This window comes from Mercurialis annua, linkage group LG7 (assembly GCF_937616625.2).
Source record: "Mercurialis annua linkage group LG7, ddMerAnnu1.2, whole genome shotgun sequence".
Taxonomy (NCBI): domain Eukaryota; kingdom Viridiplantae; phylum Streptophyta; class Magnoliopsida; order Malpighiales; family Euphorbiaceae; genus Mercurialis; species Mercurialis annua.
This window is the reverse complement of record NC_065576.1, coordinates 42,930,177-42,952,240: the sequence shown is the minus strand read 5'-3', so window position 1 is coordinate 42,952,240 and position 22,064 is coordinate 42,930,177. Positions and strand designations below refer to the sequence as shown.

Sequence of the window (22,064 nt, the reverse complement as noted above, 5' to 3'; positions counted from 1 at the left end):
TTATATAGATATATTATTCGGATTATATAAATTTTTTTATTAAATATATAATTTTTTTTTAAAAATTGTATTTTTATAAATATTTTTTAAGAGATTATATTTTGTAATTATTTTTGAAAAAAAAGTCCATATTTTATAAAAAAAATTAAAGATTTATTATTTTCCTAATTTTTATGTAACACCTCTAAATAGTATTTATTGTCTGGGAGCTTTGGCCTGGTTGGCAAAGCTCCTAAGACATCCTTCTGAGGTCCTGGGTTCGACCCAGGCCTCAGCAGCCAGTGGGCTGATTTAAAAAGAATTGTATATAATCACAATTAACTCCCGCTAACCCCCGCTAACAAGTAGAATAGGTCTATCTTTGGCAAAAAAAAAAAGTATTTATTCATAATTTTTATAGTATTGACTGTTAAGCTATCTAATTTTGCATTTTGATCCTATTAAAACCTTTTCCTACTGAAATTTCAAAACAAGAAAAATCTAGAATTCTCACTGTTAACCCAACCCAAGCATTGATCTTTCAGAATTGCATTTTCTGAAGAAATAGTGTTAGATTACCGAAAACCTTTCACCATTCTTCAATCTTAAATCAATAACTCCTCAAAACTGTACGCTCATTCCAATCAAAGAACTGGAATCGATCGTCATTGCCATGATACGCCAATTTCTCTGATTTCCGTTCCAATTTTAGAGAGATTTAAACAATCGGAAATGGCGACGAGTATTGGCGACGACATGATAATATCACCGACTAGCGGCGGCGATATAAGTGTTCATCCTGGTAAAGAGCAACAAGCTGCCGGAGTTGGAATTCTTCTGCAAATTATGATGCTTGTTCTTTCCTTTATCCTTGGTCATGTTCTTCGTCGCCATAAATTTTATTATCTCCCTGAAGCTAGCGCTTCTCTTCTCATCGGTACTTCCTTTCCAATTTCATCCTTTATTTCCAAAAAATTAGGGTTTCTGGTTTGTTTTAACCTCGAATTTTGTCACTAATTTTTTGCATTTGTTTGTCAGGATTAATTGTAGGTGGACTTGCTAACATTTCTAATACTGAAATCAGCATCAGGTATTTCTCACTGTTTTCCCCCATTTTTTTTTAATATATTATAAGAGTCGATCATTATATAAGCCACACTATCTTTTTTTTTTCTTTTTTGCAGGGGATGGTTTAATTTCCACGAGGAATTCTTTTTCCTGTTTTTGCTACCTCCTATTATATTATATCCTAATATAGAATTGTTTTTTTTTTGTTTGATTTGATTAAATTGTAGTTTATATGCCCTCTACATAATGTTGATGAGCTAGGTAGCACGGACAGATCATTCAATTAACGTGTCCCAATTCAGGACACTTGGCGTTTCGGACACGAAACTTCATTTTTTTTTTTACCATAGGAAACGATTAAATAACACTATTTCTCCATGTACGTGCTACCTAGTTGATGAGTGTTTAATGACATATTCTTTTTACTTACAATTTGAGTTCCTTGACATTTCGTGTTTTTACTCAGTCAGGGTTCAGTTTAGCACCTGTAAGTAGTATGAAGTACCCTACTTTCTCTTTCGGCTATTTCCAAGTTAAATTTGCTTTATGCATCATGTTGGCTAACTTTGTATTTATGTCGTGTTTTTGCTGTCTGTAGAAACCATTCTTTTCGAACTTTGGGGCAATTGTCACATTTGCTATTCTAGGAACATTTATATCTTCAATTGTTACTGGTTGTCTTGTGTAAGTATTTGATTTTCTCTATCAGTCGTTAATTTATTTCTTTTTTCCTTTATGCCTTCATTTCCAGTTTTCTTGCTGTTTTAAACTTGTTATTTTGGTTTCAGTTACCTTGGCGGTCTCTTATACCTCATGTACCCGCTCCCTTTAGTTGAATGTTTAATGTTTGGTGCTCTAATATCAGCAACGGATCCCGTCACTGTTTTATCAATTTTCCAGGTACTTCTCCATGCTTTCTATCTGTCTATAATGCAGCCTAGTTAAAGCATCTAGCTATATTCTGCAGCACTTACGAAGCTCATAGAATCTTTTTTTTCCTGGGGTATAAAAAGTATAATGGAGCAGGGTTGTAGTATTTAGGTCATAATCATACGTGGTTGGTGTGCCGGAATTTAGGTGGAGGTGACGGGAAGGACTGTATGTTGAATGAACACGTTTGATTAACATAGAGGCTGTAAGCATGGTTATTGAAAATTGCTTATTCAAACACTAGCTCTGCCTTAAATGTGCTACTTGTTTTCGGAATGAGGGCATTCTAATGGCAAGATAGAAATGTTAAAGATTAAAAAATGAATGGCTGATTGAGCTTGGATAGTATGATGTAGTCTCAAACATAAACCAAAGCTTAGTGATTAACAATGATTGTGCTGATTGACTTGACCTTTTAGCAATTTGATGCTGCCCATTTACTGGAGATAGATGTTGGGACTTTTGCTTACTTTTTTCTAATACATAAACAAACTATTTTATACTTAACTCACACTATATGCATGACTTGGCCAAAGGAACTTTATAGATTTAGTGTTATTGATTCTATGAGGCTCTAACAGCATAAGGATAAATATAGTACGTGTACATCAGAAAAAATGGGGTCAAGAATGCCGATGGTCAACACATGAGTCCATCATTACACTTCAAATTTATGAATTTTGCTTAATTTTATGAGACACTATAAGTCTAGCGCTCAAATATAATATTATTTTGTTCTTTGTATTTTTCTAATGTTTGTACATGATGTTCTTAATTCCAGGAACTTGGTACAGATACAAACCTTTATGCTTTGGTGTTTGGAGAATCTGTCTTAAACGATGCTGTAAGCTTTAGATTTATGAATATAAATTATAATCATATTCATGTTTGTGGTGAATGATTTTCTCCATGGAAACTTAAATTAAACTAAGTGGATGGTGGTTTTTTTCTGTGTTACAAAATTTGGCAGATGGCAATATCCCTGTACAGGTATGTATAACTTTTGCAGCTAATCTTATGCCGCCACAATGCGAGTAACATGCAGTTCTCAATGAAGTAGTGCTTTGTTGTGCAGGACAATGTCCTTGGTGAATAGTCATGCTTCATCTGGAACAAATTTCTTCATGTTAGTTGTCAGATTTCTTGAGACATTTGCTGGATCAATGTCTGCTGGTCAGTCTTAGCAACCTCATTCTGTTCTTGCTGCATTACCTAATGTGCATTCGGTTCTAACCAAGCTGAACCAATATTTTACCACTTTTAAAATTGAACCAAACTGCATTTATAAGGATTTAAAGAAGTTCTAACTAAACCAAACCAAAGTAATCGTCGGTTAATTTTTCAATTCGGTTTGTACCAAAATATTGTTTAATCTTTTTTTACTTCTAAAACTGAACCGAATTGAATAAAAAAACCAATTTTTTTTTTTACTATATCAAACCAAACTAGATTTTTTGGTTTAAATTTTGTATACCTCTAATTTTAAGTATTGGCTGTATTATTTTTTGCCTTAACAAATTCTGAAAAAAGGGACTTGTGTGAATTGGTATCGTCACGGCTGGATTATTAGAGAAAGGCCAGTTTAGCTATTACATTAGCTCAACTTATCTCACTTTTTATTGTGGCCATTTAGCCACAAGTGGTGACGTATTATTAACTTATAATTGGCTTAGTGTTACTTAATCTTGTTATCTTACAACTAGGTTGCATTTTCTTCTCAAATTTTCTATTCTCCTGAAGTCAAGTTTAGATGCAATGTGTTAGATTGTTCCATTGTTGACCTGTTGATCGTTGATTTCAGCTTGGAAACAGTCTCCCTGCAAAAATGCAGGGAGGAAGCTGCTCCTATCCCTACCTCCGAGTAGCACTTTTAACATAGGGTAGCGTAAGCCCTTTAAATCCTCTCTTTTCCTACCTTCCTTAGCTAACTGTCGCTTCCCTGCCAACCAAATACAGCTTCCTTGACAACCACAGCAGCTTTCTAGACACAGAAAAAAATTTACACGCTATCACCTTACCTCTTCCTTTGCCTCCTCATTCAAAGTTATATTCTCTCCTAGCCTGAACTGTAATATGAAGAGGGCACAAGGCAATCAAGTGAAAGGCTCCATTGCATTTTATGGTGATCTTAACATATAAGAAATAAAGATAGCTCGATATTCTCAAAACACTGCTTGTTACTAATAAAATTTAGAAGATGAATTCTCTAAAATTTATATTATGGAGCAAAATAAAATCTGATGTTTTATCCGCTTGGTGTACTGGATGCTCTGCATCTGCATTCATATTACTAGTGATTGCTGTGCTACTAGGATAATCAGTGACGCAGACTAAAATTTAAAAAGGTATTAAGTTTTAATACTTAGGAAGTAAACAGTGGCCTATCACTCTACGTTTTATACTAGACACATTTGGCATATTATTGAGTATATTCTTGGAATAATGGAGAAGGGAGAAATAAAGGGAGGTAAAACATTTTCTCTCATGTCATTTGAATAGGCATAGGCAGTGCTAAGTGGAGGGAATGATTTATTAGGAATACTGTTAAAAAGGGGATGCGAAGGAAGAACAGAAAATTGTGCATGTCCTTCATATATGATCACTTAATTGTCTTACTGGCACGTTTATGAAAAAAAAGAGCATCATTTTATAGGTTATATTTTTATTTTAAAATTTGGGCATTCTATTATATTTTAGAGATTTTTATTTAAAAAATAATCTTTTAGCTTTGATATTTCTATTTTTTAAAACCTAGACATTTGTAGGACCTATTGTTATGTTTGATTACCTTATCAAAGTCCATGTGTCTTTGCTCTTCATGAGTGAGTTCTCTGTTTATGAGTATGGGTATCTTACAGAGTGCCTAAAACTACAAATACATCTGTTTAGGTACATGAAAAATAATGTATTTCCTTAGGGCGTAGCACAGTTAAATTGCTGGTTTCAATCCACTGGCCCCAGAGCAACTCATTTTGTCATTAATTGGCCAACTTTTTTTGTCACAAGGTCACACTTTCTTTTGCCTAATAATGACTTTATTTATGCACTTCACGAACTGGGGAGTGTCACGCCTCGATAATCTAAAAAATGAGTAAAACAGCCAAAAGAGCCAACTTGGAAAGATTGGCTGAATTGTATTAGAGTTTTATTCATTTGAACTGGTGTGTCAGTAGGTGAGTTTGAGAGTAAGAGAAAATGTAGTTGTTTTTGTTTATTTTCACGTGGAAATATTTCTACTCTTAGAACTTTTTAGGAAGGCCATATAGCATTTGCTCTATCATTTTGTGCCCTATTCAAGATGGTTGACAGTTAATTGCGTTTTGCTGTACAGGTGTGGGAGTTGGATTCATTTCTGCATTGATATCCTTCATCAATCTTTCTTTATTGTCAAATGATTCTTTAATATGTCAAACATGTTAGAATGCCTTGTGAAACCTTAATTTCTGGAACCTCTTCAAGTATGCTGGTTTGGACATCGACAAGTGAGTTCTAGATATTGATTTTTGCATTCCAAAAGTTGTGATGAATTAGAATATAGAAATGGTCCTAACTATAATATTTGCTTCATGGTTTGCAGTCTTCAGAACTTAGAGTGCTGCCTTTTTGTCCTTTTTCCATATTTCTCGTAAGCTTCTCCTTAACTACTTTTACATTCAGTTTTTTTATTTTCAATTCTGGTAGACTAACAGCTCATTTGATGTAAATTCTTTTTTCGCCTCCAGTTATATGCTTGCTGAAGGTCTTGGACTCTCTGGAATTGTGTCGATATTGTTCACCGGCATAGTAAGCAGAGATTGTTAAAATATACTTGCACATAGTACCCTCTATTGATGGATCATAGTACCTGACATGGAAAACTTATTTATTTAGGTCATGAAGCACTACTCCTACTCAAATTTGTCTGAAAATTCTCAGCGATTTGTTTCTGCATTTTTCCATCTTATATCATCACTAGCTGAAACATTTGTGTAAGGGTGCATTTTATTTCTCTTTTAAGTGATTGTATACCAATATGTGTTGCAGCCAACCTGGGACTGACTTGTCTTTTCAATTTGCAGATTCATATACATGGGGTTTGATATTGCAATGGAACAACATAGCTGGTCCCATGTTGGATTTATCTTTTTCTCAATTGTATCCTTGAATAGTACATTAAAGTAACCTTTTTAACATGAGAATTGTTGCTGTTATTTCTTAACCTTCGCAATAAATATTTCAGATATTCATTGTAGTTGCAAGGTTGGACCATTACTTTTTTGCTTTTTCTTTTGTTCATTTCTTTTCTTCCCAACTTCTCCTGCAGTTTAATGTTTATGAAAGTTGTTATGCTACATTGCATCCTGAAACTGAGTAATTTATGCAATAAATCTTTGTAGGGCAGCAAATGTCTTTTCTTGTGGATATTTGCTCAATTTGGTTCGACCTGCACGTCGTCAAATACCTTTAAAACATCAGAAAGCTCTCTGGTACAGTGGTAAGAGTGGCAATCATTACTATCAGAGTGTCGCACTTTTCTTTGAGAGTATTATATTCTAATTAAACTTTTATATGGATAGGACTTCGAGGGGCTATGGCTTTTGCTCTGGCTTTGCAATCAATTCATGATCTCCCAGAAGGGCATGGGCAGACAATATTTACTGCAACCACAGCCATAGTTGTATTGACGGTAAGCAGGCTTTCTCTTTTCCATATACTAAAGCAGCTTATCATACATCTGATCAAATTTGAGGTTGCATAATGTGACCCATTTCTGGGAACCATGCAAACATGATGTGTCTTTTAGCACATATCTCGTGGTTATAAATCATAATGATCTTTTATTTTGTAATTGTAGTTTAGAACATTCAGCATTTTACTATGTATTGATTGATACTTGATTAGATTGTCTTTTAATGTGGGTACTCTTTCGTGAATCTGTTCTAATATTATATCTGCTAGATATGGCGGATATTTGCCAACACATAACCCATATGGCCTTCAGGTAGATAAAATGGAGAGAAAGCAAGGAGATGGAGGGATGGAGAGAGGAGGCTTATTTAGGGCCAAAAATAGTTATAAAAGGATAGAGTCATTCTGAGGTGTAAAAGGGTCCTGGCACCTGAGTTGAGGCGCATGCCTTTCATAAGAAAACCACATTCTCACAATAAGCTTGTAAAATTAATAAAATAAATCATGCATCATTGTTTTCTAATACATACATAAAGTCACAAACCATGAGCTTAAGCAGTTTAAAACTAGTCTAGGACTAAATAAAAAACTAGAAAGCACCATTGTTATATTTCTAAATCCTACCAATAACCTAAATTTCCTGAATTATTATTTTTAAATTAACTACTCATTATTATCATCATCATCAAGGTCTATAAAGTCGATATTTTCTTCTCCTTCATCCCTCTCCTTAAACAAACTCTTAATGATCTTTGTCGCTGTCTTCAATTTTCACTTCTTCCTTGTATTTAATAATTAAAAGAGTGATCCTCTTATGAGAAGATGTATTTTTCTTTTTAATATGTTTACTCTTGGAAAAGAAAGAGAGGGAGAGAAAAAGGAATTAAAAGAACAGAAAATATAGAATACTAGTTCTGGATAAGAGGTGGAGAGATATAGTTGAGAACAAAGCAGGAGAAGGGTGACGATGCAAATATAGAATACTAGTTCTGGATATATCTTGAGAAAATCCCAATGTACTGTATGAAATCGGGCCTCCTAAGAAATTAGGCACTGTGTGCCTGACCATTGCTTTATTTGGCAAGGAAGAAAGTGAGGATAATCAGTAATTGAATAAAGAAGAGAGAAAGAGAGAGAAAAAGGATGCGTGTGTGTGAGTTTTTTTCACAATTTCACTGTTCTTATGCGATGCCCAAAATTTTTTGTTCGCCATAAACTTTCACATCTGCTTTCCAGGTTTGGGATATGGCATCATAGTACAGACATTTCAATCTACTTCGAAAACTGATGAGTTTTATTGGTATAGGATAACATTTATGGAATTTGTAGCACTGGAAGAAACATGCCATGAATAAGATATACGGACTGTTCTAATCATTCTTGTTTGCGGATTTTGTTTCCAAAGTCATCACTGAATGAGAAAAATTAGAGTAAATGACAATGAATATTTAAAGTCATGGATCAGTTAAGAACGGAAATGCATTTGAACTTTAATAAAGTAGTCAATTAAGAGAGAACGATATCTTTTAGTTGCAAATTTTAATGGGCTAGAGTATCATTATTAATGTCAAATTTTTGGGCGATGAATGTTAAACAAAAAAGATTGGCTAAATTAATAAATGCACCCTGGTTCGTATGGCCCTTTCTGTTTATGTACTTTCCAAATGCATCATGACCGCCATAGTTACCTAAAAATGTTCTGCTGTAAGTTGCAGAGACTTCAAAACCTTATTGATACTAACTTGAACCTTGTGCCTTATTCTCCAAGCATGAGCTGTAAATCCAAGTTATCTTAACTGATATGTGACTTGTTAAACAATGTTTCAGGTGTTGTTAATTGGAGGCTCAACTGGTACTATGCTGGAAGCTTTGCAAGTTATTGGAGATAGTCATGATGGAGCCTCGGACGATGTAAGTTTATGCTTCGAATAGATTACATTTTATTTGTACAACAAAGTCCATATGGTTCCATTAATTGGCGAGTATGCCTTCTATGGCTACTTTTTGGAGAGAGCTCCTGATTGTTTTTGGTCATGCATATCCATCAGAATGAAGTGTTGCAGGTTCCTTTTATTCTGGTAATCTTGCTTGGTATAGGAGAGAAGACCTGCTTTACATTCCATAGACCATATCCTATTTCAAAAGCCTGAAAGTATTAATTCCTAAGTAATGGAATTAGTGACATGCCGATATTGCCTTCCGTTTCTATCATTCTGGTTGGCCTGCGAGTGAGTCACCGCATTGCTTCAGTTGTATGACACTGACTTTTTTACAAACGGGATATCATTGGAGTCACTACTCAAGCGACTCATCCGGTTCCAATCAGTATGTTTAACCTTAAAGAAATCAGGATCTGGCTGTTTAAATACCTGCTAGATTAATATGGCCTCATCTCTCATGCAAAATATGCTCCACAGTTGTAGCTTTTTCTGGGGTCAGTTTTGTGATAATTGAATTGCTTTTATTTTATTGTACTTCCAATATTGGCATCGTTTAATGTACTTTCCTCAAGGTCAGTGAAGGTGTTACAAACAAGTGAGCTTAAGAATATTTGTGGACTACAAGTGCTATGTTTTTATCTCACATTTAATGCAGCAATTTTCAGCTCTTACTTTGCTTCATTCATAAGACTGCCCGTCTTTTAATAGCTTGAAGTCATAAGGTCAAACTAAGCATGACACTTTCTACCAGCATGTTAACACTGTGTCCTGTATCTGTTTACAGAGTTTTGAGGGGAACAATGGCTACATTGCTCCCTCTTATAACGAGGATGGTGAGTCAGGAAACAGGTTCAAGATGAAATTAAAAGAATTCCGCAGGAGGTAAGATTCTAAACTTTATCTACTTACAACTTTCAGAGATTTTGTGTTCTGGGCCTTCTGGCTTCATGAAGTTCTCCTTTGTTTTTTTTCTTTTCATGCAGTGCTCCCTCTTTCACAGCATTAGATAGGAATTACTTAACTCCTTTCTTCACTAGTCAAAATGGAGATGAAGCAGATCATGGTAAGATAGACTTGCACATTAGTCTTGATAAATATATGATTATGTTCTTTTCTGCAACTTTGTATGATGCATTTTTGTAGTTGCTAGGATGTAGTCAAAAGTTGCATTTCTATTGTTTGGTGAACCAATTTACCCGGGGACTTTGGGAATATGGTCAAACCGGATTCTATAGAAACATGATTGTTACCTGTTACTTGGAATCATTTTTTTGGTGCATCTTCTATATGATAACTTGGTTCCTGGCTTGAAGAATGTTTTCTTGAGAGTTCAATGGTTCTGCTTTCCCTTTGCATATATACCTTATTTGTTAGCTTTAATCCATATCATTTTTACCTATTATTATTGCGAGTACATAGTATTAGCCTTTTTGATCTCAGTTCTGAAACTTGTTATTAGTGTCTCCTATTAAGATTGTTTTTAGGATTTACATTCCTGTTCATAAGTTAGTTTTGTAATTTGACAAGGTGACCATCTAGTTTTCGATCCTTGTTATCAAGAACAAAGTTCTACTGTTACCTATATGACACAGGCAATATGCATATTCTTATACATGATTATCAGGGTAATTAATCCTGAGTCATTGAACTTTCATTTTTTTTATTTCAGTCACTAACTTTAATTTTTTTCTTTTTGGTCACTGGACTATCATTTTGTTTCATTTTTTTTCCTGCCAAAAATGCCTAGGTGGTAGCAAAAGTATTTTCACTTAAATTTAACTCTCGGGTATTATACTACAAAATTACAGAGGGTTTCATATTTGTCACATTGATTTGCATGAATCTGACCGCTTTACTGCTAAAATGTGTATGAATCTCACTATTTGATTGCTCGACAGATGATGAGCCTATGCCGAGTACTAGAAGAGCGGGTTACCATGGATATCACTGATTTCCTGCGATAGATGCTGAATTAACATTGTAGATAATTTACAGATGACCGACGAGAAGGTTTTGGAGGTGCACATACTTTTGCAACTCGAAGACCTTTCTGGGTACTGACAAATACTACACATTTTTAGATGTCATAGTAGACAAATATATCGGCAGTGATACATAAGAATATATAATGAATATGCTGATTTATTTTGTAATTTGGCCTGATAACTAAACATCACAGTAATGTAAATGATATTGTCCTAATCTTTTAAAGAAAAATTATTACACACAACCGTTGCGCCATGTCATTCGTGCAACAAGCCAATGATGCGTTAGCCATATGCAAAAAATGATAATAAAAAAATTAAATGATAATTAAAAGATTCCCTATCGCAAATGCTCATTGGCTTGTTGTAAATATGACATGGCACAACCAATGCATGGGATAAACACTTTTAAATCCGTCACTATTAGCGCTTGTTCATTTGTTTACAAACTCCTCGGCCAACTCTATCAGATTGTTTATGAGTGGCTATTAAATGCTTCTTAATTCTATATATGGATTCTTTCGAGCTATTAATTATCAATTTAGTATAAACACTCATTTCTTGTGAAATTAAATAGTTTTGCTATCGATACATCTAATTACATCTAATTCTGTTTGTTATGCGAGTTTCAGATTTTAATTTTTCTTTTTCCATTGTAGTCAAAAACCAAAAAGAAATTGTTAATCAAATAACTTGAGTGCCAATTCAAGTGTTATTTCACACTGAAGTCTTTTGTTTTTGAGTGACAAAGCCTCCGGAAATGTATCTATCGTAATAGAACTGGATTGCTAAACACCGCCCCTTTTTACTTAGCACCGCACAGCCAAATTACATATTTGCCCTTTTCACTTTTTGAATAGAAAACCAATTCATAAACAAAAAACCTAAATCCTCTCAACTCATTCAATTTTTCACGAATTCATATTTTACGAAAATGTCGGATTCCGAACGAGATGAAAATCGACAACCTCCGGTAAGTTTTTTTTTTTTAATTTCGATTTTTTTTAAAAAAAAACGTTTAATTTCCGAGACGTCGTGATTTCACGTCCCCTCCGGAAGAGGGGACGCCGGACGTCCCACGTCCCCTCCGGAAGGGGGGACGCCGTTTTCGGCGTCCCCTCTTCCGGAGGGGACGAACGGCGTCCCCTCCGGAAGGGGGGACGCCGTTTCCGGAGGGGACGATGGACGTCCACGTCCCCTCCGGAAGGGGGGGCGCCGTTTTCGGCGTCCCCCCTTCCGGAGGGGACGCCGAAAACGGCTTCCCCCCTTCCGGAGGGGACGTGGGATGTCCGGCGTCCCCTCTTCCGGAGGGGACGCCGGACGCCCGTTCCGGGACCTAAAAAAAATTAAATTTTTTTTTAAAAAATAATAATTAAATAAATTTAAATCTAATTATTGTTTTTTATTTTAGAAAAGTTATAAAATAAATAATTATTTTAAATAAATTAAATAATTTTAGAAATTTATTTAATTTAATATATATTATTTCTATAACTTATATTTAAATTTTTATAATTGCAGGGCGGAAAGCGTAGGGGGAAGACGTTTTTGGCCCCAGAATTAGGGGGATCGGGAGCCCGTCACGTTGCTACGCGTAAAGTTTCTGCCTCAGTTCGACGGAAGAAACAAGCGCATACTTCTCCCGATGACATCCGCATTTCTGTTGAGGATCTTAGAGAGTCTGATGATTTTGAGAGCTCAGAGGATGAGCCAAGTGAAAAAATTTACATTTCTAAACGGAAAAAGGGTGCAGGTGGTCGGTTCGTTGGCGACTCGTCATCAGGTAAATATAATTAAATGATTATAATTAATTTAATAATGTTGTTAAAAAATTTAAATGTAATTTAATTATGTTTAATGTTACTTTCAGGGTCGAATAGACGACCTGAAGAGGTTGACGTGTGGATCGTTACTGGTCCAGTACCTGGTGGACCCGAGGATGACACTGTTATTCCTAGTTTTCTCGGGCATGTCGCTTCTCGGCTATGGGATGGGGCGGACAGAGGCGTGCTGAAGTGTTAGACTAGACATGGAGCTCTGAAGAAGCTGAGACAGTGGTATGAGACGGCCTCAGAGGAGGTTAAGGTGCTGATAGACGGGACTGAGATATCACATCTCCCGTTTATCATGTTTGATCATCTGGATATCCCGCTCCTTTCTGCATTTGTGGAGCGATGGCAGCCAGATACAAACTCTTTTCACATGCCATTCGGGGAGATGACCATCACATTATATGACGTGTGGCATATTCTTCGGATTCCAGTTGGTGGGGCTATGGTTTCAGGTGCGATACTGTCAAGGCTGATCGGGTTACCTACAAATAACACATATTAGCTTTCAATAACAATATTATTATTTTTAATATTAGTATTCAATGAAAGTGGTGCGTGATACCTGAATCGACCACCGCTCGCAGCTCACATGCACAGGGGATCTGATGTGTTGATCTAACCACACAACCACAGCGATCGTAGACATCGGTACTCAATTCTCGCATACGCCTTAGTTCTTTCGATATTAAATCCAGACAGTAATGCGACACTCTGCATGAGAGCTTATCAAATGGAAAACCGCGTTGATGTACGCCAATAGTCCGTCTGGAGTCCTCAAGTGTTTTGCTGCAGTAATTTTAAAACATTTATATTAATAATAATGACAACATAATTTGTATAAATACTAATATTACTCGACAAGAATATTACCGGATATCTGTCAGCTGCGACTGTATAACTTTGTCGACCTTCGTCCAGACTGTGTCCAGAGCACCGGTGCTAGAGTTGAGCCACTGCTTAAGCTGAGCATGTGCGCTCTCGACTCTACATGTGGCGGTGTTTCCAAAATGTAGGACTAAGTCCGTCCAGCAAGATACAAACTTCTCTCTGTGTCCCAGCCAAGTCCCCTCAATGTACTGTATCAACCCTGGAAAACCTTTAAACCGATCTCTGAAGTGCTCCACAACTATGTTATATTGATCAAAAGTTGGCGCTCTGATAATTTTCTTCCATGTACTATTCTTGAAAATTTCAGCAAACTCTTGGTTTTTCCCACTAATTCTGTACACTCTATCTTCTACATCCTTATTTATGTGCCACGTACATAGTAGATGAGAAGAACGTGGGAAAACCTCTGACACTGGTCTGATAAGCCCCAATTCTCGATCAGTAAGAATAGCGCTCGGATGAATATGTTCCCCAATCAAGCACCTGCATTATTGCCCGATGATTTAATAAGTAATTTGAATTTGAATATCATTAAAATATTAAATAACATAATTATAATTAAACACCTCAGTCTCTCCAATACCCATCTGTAGCTCCCTTCAGTCTCATCCTTCATAATTGCATATGCAATTATGAAGTTCTTGTTGCAAGGAGTCATTCCAATAATCTCAAAAAAAGGCAGCCTGTACTTGTTCGTCTTATACGTGGAGTCCATGCCGATGATCCAGTAGTACGTACGAAGTAGTCTCACTGAATCAGGATGAGCCATGAAAATATGGGTCAACACACCTGTATCCTCCTCAGCAAGAGTCCAGTGTACATAATCATTTTGCTGAGCCATGTGATAAAATTGCCCAACCACATCTCTACCCTCAAAGCTAGACTTTCTCAAAGTCTCTCTATAGTTGTACACTTGCTTTATTGTAGGGTTGTCAGATGGTACTTTTTCTTTTAAAGCTGCCATGATAGAACACGGCTTCGCTTGTGCCGCACTCATATCTCGCACAATTTCTTTCGCCTCGCCACTCAGCCCACTCATCTAACGGTATCCTTCAGGATACACAGCTAGAGCATGGTTGTGTGTACTCGAAATACCAGGATCTGTAAGTATAAACCATGCAGTCTTTCCTAATTTGACAATAATTTTAAATTTGCACTTACACGCTTTTGTCTTCGTATTTTTCCGTACGAAGTAATCAGAATCTGTGAATGAACCTCTGTAACGCTCACCCCGAGCACATCGCAGAAGCTTCTTTTTCCCCTCGTTCTTATGTGACAAAATGACTAATTCAAATCCAATCTTTATAGCAGTACTCTTAGCCCAAGTAATTGCTTCAACATCACTATCAAACCCATGATCTAGCTTAAACCAATCGCTGTAATCAATTCCGTCACCGCCATAATCTTCTAAATGAACCTGCAAAACATAAATACTTACGTTTAACAAATTGAAATAATATGTAATAAAAAGTCGTAATAACATGCAATAAAAAATCACTGTAATTATTAAAAAAAATCATTTCAACGTTTTTTTTATAGCAGTACTTAATTTCCGGCCGCGACGTTTCGGTCGCGGCCAGAAAAGGGGGACGTTGCATTTCACGTCCCCTTTAGAGGAGAGGACGTTGCATTTCACGTCCTCTCCTCCGGAGGGGACGCCAGATGGAGAGGACGTGAAATGCAATCGTCCCCCTTCAAAAATTTTAAATTAAAATTTAAAATAATTAATTTTTACTTCTGAAAAGCCGGAAAAACTTGTTTCCGACTGTCGGTACTCGTTTTCCGACGAATTATACTCGTTATCCGTCATTTTACTCGACTTTTTACGTATATGTTCGAATGTGTTCGAATGAGTTGAGAGAACTCATTTTTTTGAAATTTTGCTAGAGGGCAGAAATGTCTTTCACCTGTGCGGTGCTAAGTAAAAAGGGGCGGCGAATAGCAAAACCCTAATAGAAACGACGGATGGTTGAAAAAACAACTAAAAAGATAAAATAAAATGAAAAGTAGGAATACCATATCTGATATGAGAGTATTACACCAGTTTTTTCTGTTCGTATTTTAATAATAATAATAATAAAAAATCTGACTAACAAATAATTTGAGGGCCACAATCAAATACTATTTCACATCCAAAATCTTAAACCCTAGAAACTCACTTGCAAGAATGCACAAAACACATAGCTAAAACAGCTGATTTACAAATTGTTGGCCATGGAATACCATATTTTCCTTTCCCAAACAACCCCTTAACAAATGGCCATAAAAATATCACCACAGTTGAGCTACACAAAATTTCTCCACCCTGTAACCGAAAAACTCCACCACCCCTAAACAAAACCAAAACAATAGCACTCAACTCTATAAGCAAAACTGTAGTTGCTGGCACAAAAACGGGCGATCCATCGAACCTGCCAGCATCATCACCAACATCATCACCACTAGACTGATCTTTCTGTGTAACTTCAAAAACCGTCTCTGAAAAGCCAAGAATCTTCAACACGACACTCAAAACTCCAAACAACCATGAACTTATAGTAACTATCCGCGACATTCGAAGTTTATTCCACCACGAAAGAACCGACAATCCAATTTGAAGATACCGCAAAATGGTGTATAAACAGTATATGATAACAAGAGCTAAATATCCATAAATGGGCGGTTCGTCGAATTTCGGCAAGAAATTGGAGTTAGAGACGAGACAATAAGCTGGCAAAAGCATGTAGCAGAGTTCGGGGATGGAACGTAAACCCCAAAGAAGGATCCATAAATAGGCTAAACATTGCCGGAGTTGGAGGTGGCCAGTAACGGTGGAGACTATAGGGTTTTTTTTGGTTACGAGGATTTCGAGCAAACCGGTTGCCCATCTTTTTTGTTGTGTCATTGATGATGGTCCGGTCGACGGTGAACAACCAAGAAAAGGTGGAGTGTGCGGTGTGCAATATGCAGATTTCCAACCTCTAGAATGAATCATGAGGCTTGTTAGAATATCTTCTGTTGTGGATCCATATTGCCAACCGATCTGCATGCATACAAATATCATATTAGTTTACGTAATAAGCAATGAATATCATCTGTTGTTGTGAATCCATATGTCCTGAGAATGACTTCTACATCAGCAAATTACACATATTTTTAGAATGGCGTATCAATTTGACACAAAATAAATTGTTATATAAATTTAACACTTTTTGTAAATCGTGATTAAATTGAAAAACACATAAAGTTGGTGAATTTTTAAAAATTTAACCATCTTTTTAATTATCATACAAGATTTTAAAAATGACAAAATACCATCTTAAACACATATACTATTTTGATATAAATAAAAAAAGGCTAAAATAAATTTTTTAGATATAGAGTAAAGATTTTGAAAGATTTTAAGTGGATGATATGATGTAACTTTATCAGGCAAGTTATCATAAAGGCTGAATACTACTAGTACAGCATGAAATGCACATATCATGAGTACAGATAAATTATTGGTCAAAGTACATATTTAGATTCTTATACTATATGTTTTTTTTGAATTAAATTCCTATACTTTTAATTTTATAAACATTATATCACTTTGTCACGGAAATGATGTTCGTGTACTCCACATTAGCGTATATTAATTGTAAGATAGGGATTCAATTTTAAAAACTATAATAACATAGGGACTTAAATATATATTTTGCCAAAATTATTGTTGTGCATTATTGTGGTGGACAAGACAAAAATTATTCATTATATATGATAAAATTTGTTGGAGATATATACCTGTGAGCCCCATGCAGTACCGTATTCATAGCCACAATCTGCAACTTCACATGCAGCCTTCACCAAATTACAAACATTTCTCGGACCACTTTTTTTTCCTTTTAATGCTTCACCTGCTGATTTTTTAAACTCTCTTGATTTTCCAAATAACTTTACTAGTTCCACGTCACTTAAATTATCTGATACCTAAGAAAAATAAAGTTATTTAGTTAATAATCCAAAAATAACCATATACAATGTGTTATTACAATTTAGCCTTCGTAAATCTGATTCCGTATATTAAAATATGATATCACTGTTTGCCTTATTGACTTATTTGATTTAATTTTTTGAAGTATCTTAACTATGAAATAAAAGCAAATTTGATATTATTTTAAAAGAACTAAAGTTTTGATATCAAATTAAAATGTAAAATAAAAGTTTAATACGACTTAAATTTTTAATTTCTCTATTTATTGAGATCAATAATTGAAGCTGAGCTTACCAGATACTGGAGTGAGAATTTTGGATTGATTTGTTAAATGTTGTGGACACAATCCATAAATTACTTTTCTTCTATGAAAACATCCAGTTCCTTCATAGAATGGTCCTTGAAGTCCTGCTACTCCACGTCCCATGTACTACTCAACAAAATAAAAGGACTTATTTGCACATAATTTGCTTGTATGAGATACATAATTAAAATTTGGAAAATGTAAGGGTACCTCAATCAAAACTAAAAAACTAGTTCCAAAAGGATCATCTTTTAGTTCATCATAGAACATTTGTGGAGACTGTACAAATGCAAACGATTCTGAGCTTAACAAGAAACACAGTGCATGACGAACTATCTGCGGATCGTTGGCGTACATGTCGCAGTCTACGTTTAACATCAACGGTGCGTTTGTCATCAATCCCGACACTCTTGTCTGTTTCATATATACAAGCACACCAAATTATTTGGAGGTTTAATTATTTTGCGGTTACTGAACTATAAAAAAAAAATCTATTGTCATTATATTTATTACTATATTTCTATAACCGAACTATCATTTTTATATCAATATACAGTTATTAAAAGAATCCATATCAAAAACTATCTATGTTGTTGTTGTCTTTTCAAGACATTAATTCTACTGTAATTAATGAATGTATATTTGATAGTTATTCAATAAGATAAAAATTGAATGCCTATAATTTGAAAGAAAAATTTAAAATAGTACCAATAAAAAGAACTATGTAATAGAAGTTAATTATTTGATAATTGAAAAAACTTACAAGCACATTCATAGCACCAGCTTTGTAGTGATGTGGATAATTTGGTCTCTTTTCTCTTGATACATAGATTAAATGAGGCAACCCATCTGAAATATTTTCCTTATTCTCCCATATCACCTGTCCAACAATTTGTTCATCAATATATAATCATGTTATTACTAGTCGTTTTAATTTTATATTATATTTGTTAATCATTTTAAATAATTTGCAAAATAATTTTATATATAACTATATGGAATTTGACATAAATATTCTTCAAAAGTAATTTTGAAATCTTGGTCTGTCAATTTTATAAATCTCGACAATTATATTCAAACAGTAAAAATAAAATAAAAGTCTAATTGAAAAAACAAAATACTTTTATCTTAACTTACTTTTATGATAAATAAGTCTATAATTGAAGGAAACGTCGTAAAAGTTTAAGAAATTATCGATCCAATTTTGCGATAGTTTGTGTATTACTATTAAATATTTCCTAAAAAAAATCTCTAAGTATAGACTAATTTATCACAAAGATAATTTAAGATACTGAATTCTATTTTTTTTTTTACTTTTTGGATATAGCTGTCAAAATTTTAAAAAGCTAAAAGTTAGATTATCAAAATTAATTTTAAGAATATTTTTATCAATCTAATCGTAGCTGTGGATATATAGTCCTTGTATTTATTCACTATAAATTAGTTAAAAATGAAAAATTAGATTAATTCAGCTAACCTTGATAATAGTGGGATGACTTCTGCGGTCAATATTGGAAAAAATAGCTAAATCATCATTTTGATCCAGTGGAACAAACTTTAGGGATGCATCTTGGATTTTTCTGCCAAACTTTTCGTACTCATCCTATTACAAAGAGACAAAAGTAATACTTAATGTTTTACAAAAGTTGAGAACACGTTAAATCAAAACTTACTTAACATTTTAAACCTTGAGAATTACCTTAATGATTCTCCAATCTTGTTGGAACTCCAATGAATTAGGAGTGGATAAGGGTACTACTGTGGTGAAGTATCTAAAAGGAGCTCTAACTTGAATATTATATTTCTTGCAAAATGGAACCCAAATTTTAGCAAACTTTAATGTTTCGACAAGAGAGTAATATGTTAGAGATGAACAACCGTCGTCTGAAACATAGCACGCTAACTTATCCGCCGGATAATCAACGGATATTAACGATAATACTGTATTCATTGTCACCATCGGCGGTTCTAGCACCGGATCTGCAGTTGTCACAAACATATCCACCCGAGGAAGAAATTCTTCCGCGCTTCATTTTAAAAAAAAACCAATACATTTTATCAAATCGGTTGAAATATATTTTAAAGTATATTGTAACATCAGCTGCAATACTAGAATACGCTTAAAATATACAATAATATAACAATCGATGTGACAATATATTTTAAAAATATATTTCGGTCGATTATCATATAATTTATTGAATAACTTTCCGTTAATGGAACAAAAGAAGTTTGAGTTGCAAAATTATAAAAAATAAAGCGATGGTAACCAAAATATAAAAATTTTATAGTTCAATAACCGTAAAAAAATTAATGAAGAAGGACGTTGTAGTTACCGTTGAGGAAGGCGTTCCGGGTAAGTTATGAACTTGACAGGGTTCCATCTGGTGCTGACAACGAGAACCCACAAAAAAGTAAACCAAGACTCGCATAAGAGAGCAAGAAACCAAGCAAATCCATGGTTTTTTAGAGTGAGAAAATGGTAAACAAGTAGAGAACACATAAGGAAGAGGATACAAATATCTGAAGCTTTATGTATATGCTTTTTTACTGATGTTCTTTCATATAAATTATTTGGAGAAATTGTTTGCGCCATCGATAAATTTTAGTTAAAGAAATGGGAACTAAATGGAGGCAATGTTGTAGCATGTGATGCTTTGGTAGAGCTTTATATACAAGTGTGTATAATTTCTGTGAAATAAGATAAGGTAAAAGAATATTATAGTTACTGAGAGTTTTTTTTTTTTTTTTCATTTTTTCCAAAATGGTGTAAATGGATTGCACGGCGAATTGGAACTTGTAAAATTTGCCCAAAACACATATTACATTTCGATATGAGAAAATAACAGATATTCAAACTCAAAGGTAGTAATAAATACAAATATTAAACTCCATAGGTCATCAGATTTTTTTCAAATTATATAAAGATTATATAACAAATTTTATTATAAAATAGTTACTGTACGTTTTGTTACAGAAAAACGTAGCATTTTTGCTTATGTGGTAAGTCGAAATTATAAAAAATGACATAGTTCAGTGACCTTTTTGTAATAAAAAATATATCCCAATCACTTTTTTATAATTCACAAAAAGTTTAGGGGTATTCCTATTAAATAGCACCACCTTTAGCGTTTTTTGCGATTTAAGCCACTACTACAAATTGTCTCAATTGTTAGCCCAAACTTTCCAATCTTTTTAATTATTAGCCCAAGTCCCAATTCTGGCATCTGAAATCCCACGTGGCTCGCCGGATTGCCTCGTCAGCGCCAGCGTGGCCTTCTTTATGCGACGTCGTTTTGGATTACTCCTACCAAATAACACGAACTACCATTTTATCTCAAATATTAGCACAACCTTTCAAATATTTTTAAATTTTAGCCTAAAATTTGTTTCCGGCTATTGGAATCCAATGTGCACATTTAAGAATAACTAGTGCCGTTTCACGTGTTTCACACGTGGCTCGCAGTGTGACTCGTTAAATTATTAAATAATATATAAAATAATAGTTAATTAGGAATAGTTTATCTTATATAATACTTTGGATGATTAATTTAATAGTTTAACATTTTTAATTGATAATAAAATTTTATAATTATAAAGAATTTAAATAAAAAATTTAAATAATAATTAAAAAATTAATTTAATGAAAGTAGTTTACCTTATTTATAATTTTATATGATTTACATATAATTAAAATAGTAATTGTTAAATATTTAAAATAGTTTATTTTAATTAGTACTCTAAATAATTATCTTAATATAGTAGTTTACTTTAATTAGTACTCTAAATTAGTAATTTATTTTAGTTAATACTCTTTTTCTAATAATTATCTTAATAGTTTTTAATTAATAATTATATTTTATAAAGTGAAGAGGATAATAACGTAAATGTGCATGTCCCCCCGTTGGTTTTATATATAGTACTAACGTTTTGCCATGTGTTACATATGTGAGCGACACTTACATGACCCGTTATTTAAATTTTAAATTAATTAAAATATTAAATATAATACTTTATTTGTAAATAAATTATTATAATTATTTTTATTTATATAGAAACTATACCACGTTTGTGATATTAATAAGACCCGTTATATATAATATTAATTTATTATTATCACATGCTACACACATGAGCGACATTTATATGACCCGTTATATGTATTAATCTTAATTAAGATATTTACATGACCCATTATTTAAATTTAAAATTAATCAAAATATCAAATATAATATTTTGCCTTTAAATAAATTATTTTCATATACATTAAAAATTAATTAAAATATCAAAATATAATATTTACTTCTAAATAGTAATTGTTTGCATGAGAGCGACATTTATATAACCCGTTAAATATATTTATATCAATTAAACTAATTTATTGCACTTATATGACTCATTATTAATATGAAGTAGACGCTATTAACACAACTATTAACTTATTGCACTTACATGGCTTGGCAGTTAATAGCACACATAGCATTCAATAGCTGTGTGTAACAATTGATAGCATACATA

At 33.8% G+C, this 22,064-nt stretch overlaps 3 protein-coding genes across 5 annotated transcripts; 1 reads left to right on the top strand and 2 right to left on the bottom strand.

Moving 5' to 3' along the window:
* Positions 1 to 448: 448 nt before the first annotated feature.
* On the top strand, positions 449 to 11,123 carry LOC126655967 (sodium/hydrogen exchanger 6). The gene is made up of 22 exons (XM_050350388.2): positions 449 to 916; positions 1,018 to 1,069; positions 1,164 to 1,223; positions 1,510 to 1,534; positions 1,646 to 1,731; positions 1,836 to 1,947; positions 2,759 to 2,821; positions 2,948 to 2,967; positions 3,053 to 3,150; positions 5,309 to 5,337; positions 5,428 to 5,459; positions 5,555 to 5,602; positions 5,700 to 5,760; positions 5,848 to 5,945; positions 6,036 to 6,111; positions 6,197 to 6,216; positions 6,354 to 6,451; positions 6,534 to 6,643; positions 8,473 to 8,556; positions 9,370 to 9,467; positions 9,569 to 9,648; positions 10,484 to 11,123. The coding sequence occupies exons 1-22, from the start codon at positions 712 to 714 to the stop codon at positions 10,534 to 10,536; spliced, it is 1,608 nt and encodes a 535-aa protein (XP_050206345.1). The 5' UTR covers positions 449 to 711; the 3' UTR covers positions 10,537 to 11,123.
* A 1,818-nt stretch (positions 11,124 to 12,941) lies between these two features.
* LOC126657217 (protein FAR1-RELATED SEQUENCE 5-like) lies at positions 12,942 to 14,526 on the bottom strand. Its single transcript, XM_050351878.2, has 3 exons — positions 13,857 to 14,526; positions 13,273 to 13,773; positions 12,942 to 13,188 (listed from the first exon to the last, which is right to left on the bottom strand). The coding sequence occupies exons 1-3, from the start codon at positions 14,327 to 14,329 to the stop codon at positions 12,942 to 12,944; spliced, it is 1,221 nt and encodes a 406-aa protein (XP_050207835.2). The 5' UTR covers positions 14,330 to 14,526.
* A 759-nt stretch (positions 14,527 to 15,285) lies between these two features.
* LOC126656131 (cellulose synthase-like protein B3) lies at positions 15,286 to 20,222 on the bottom strand. Of its 3 annotated transcripts, none has more exons than XM_050350614.2 (8): positions 19,883 to 20,222; positions 19,246 to 19,573; positions 19,024 to 19,149; positions 18,310 to 18,426; positions 17,757 to 17,960; positions 17,537 to 17,672; positions 17,053 to 17,231; positions 15,286 to 16,312 (listed from the first exon to the last, which is right to left on the bottom strand). In XM_050350614.2, exons 1-8 carry the CDS (start codon positions 20,140 to 20,142, stop codon positions 15,446 to 15,448), a joined length of 2,217 nt encoding a protein of 738 aa, XP_050206571.1. In that variant the 5' UTR covers positions 20,143 to 20,222; the 3' UTR covers positions 15,286 to 15,445. The 3 variants fall into 3 exon arrangements, with proteins under 3 accessions (XP_050206571.1, XP_050206574.1, XP_050206572.1); XM_050350617.2 differs by having other exon boundaries at positions 19,246 to 19,350; positions 19,883 to 19,964; XM_050350615.2 differs by lacking the exon at positions 19,024 to 19,149.
* Positions 20,223 to 22,064: the final 1,842 nt, after the last annotated feature.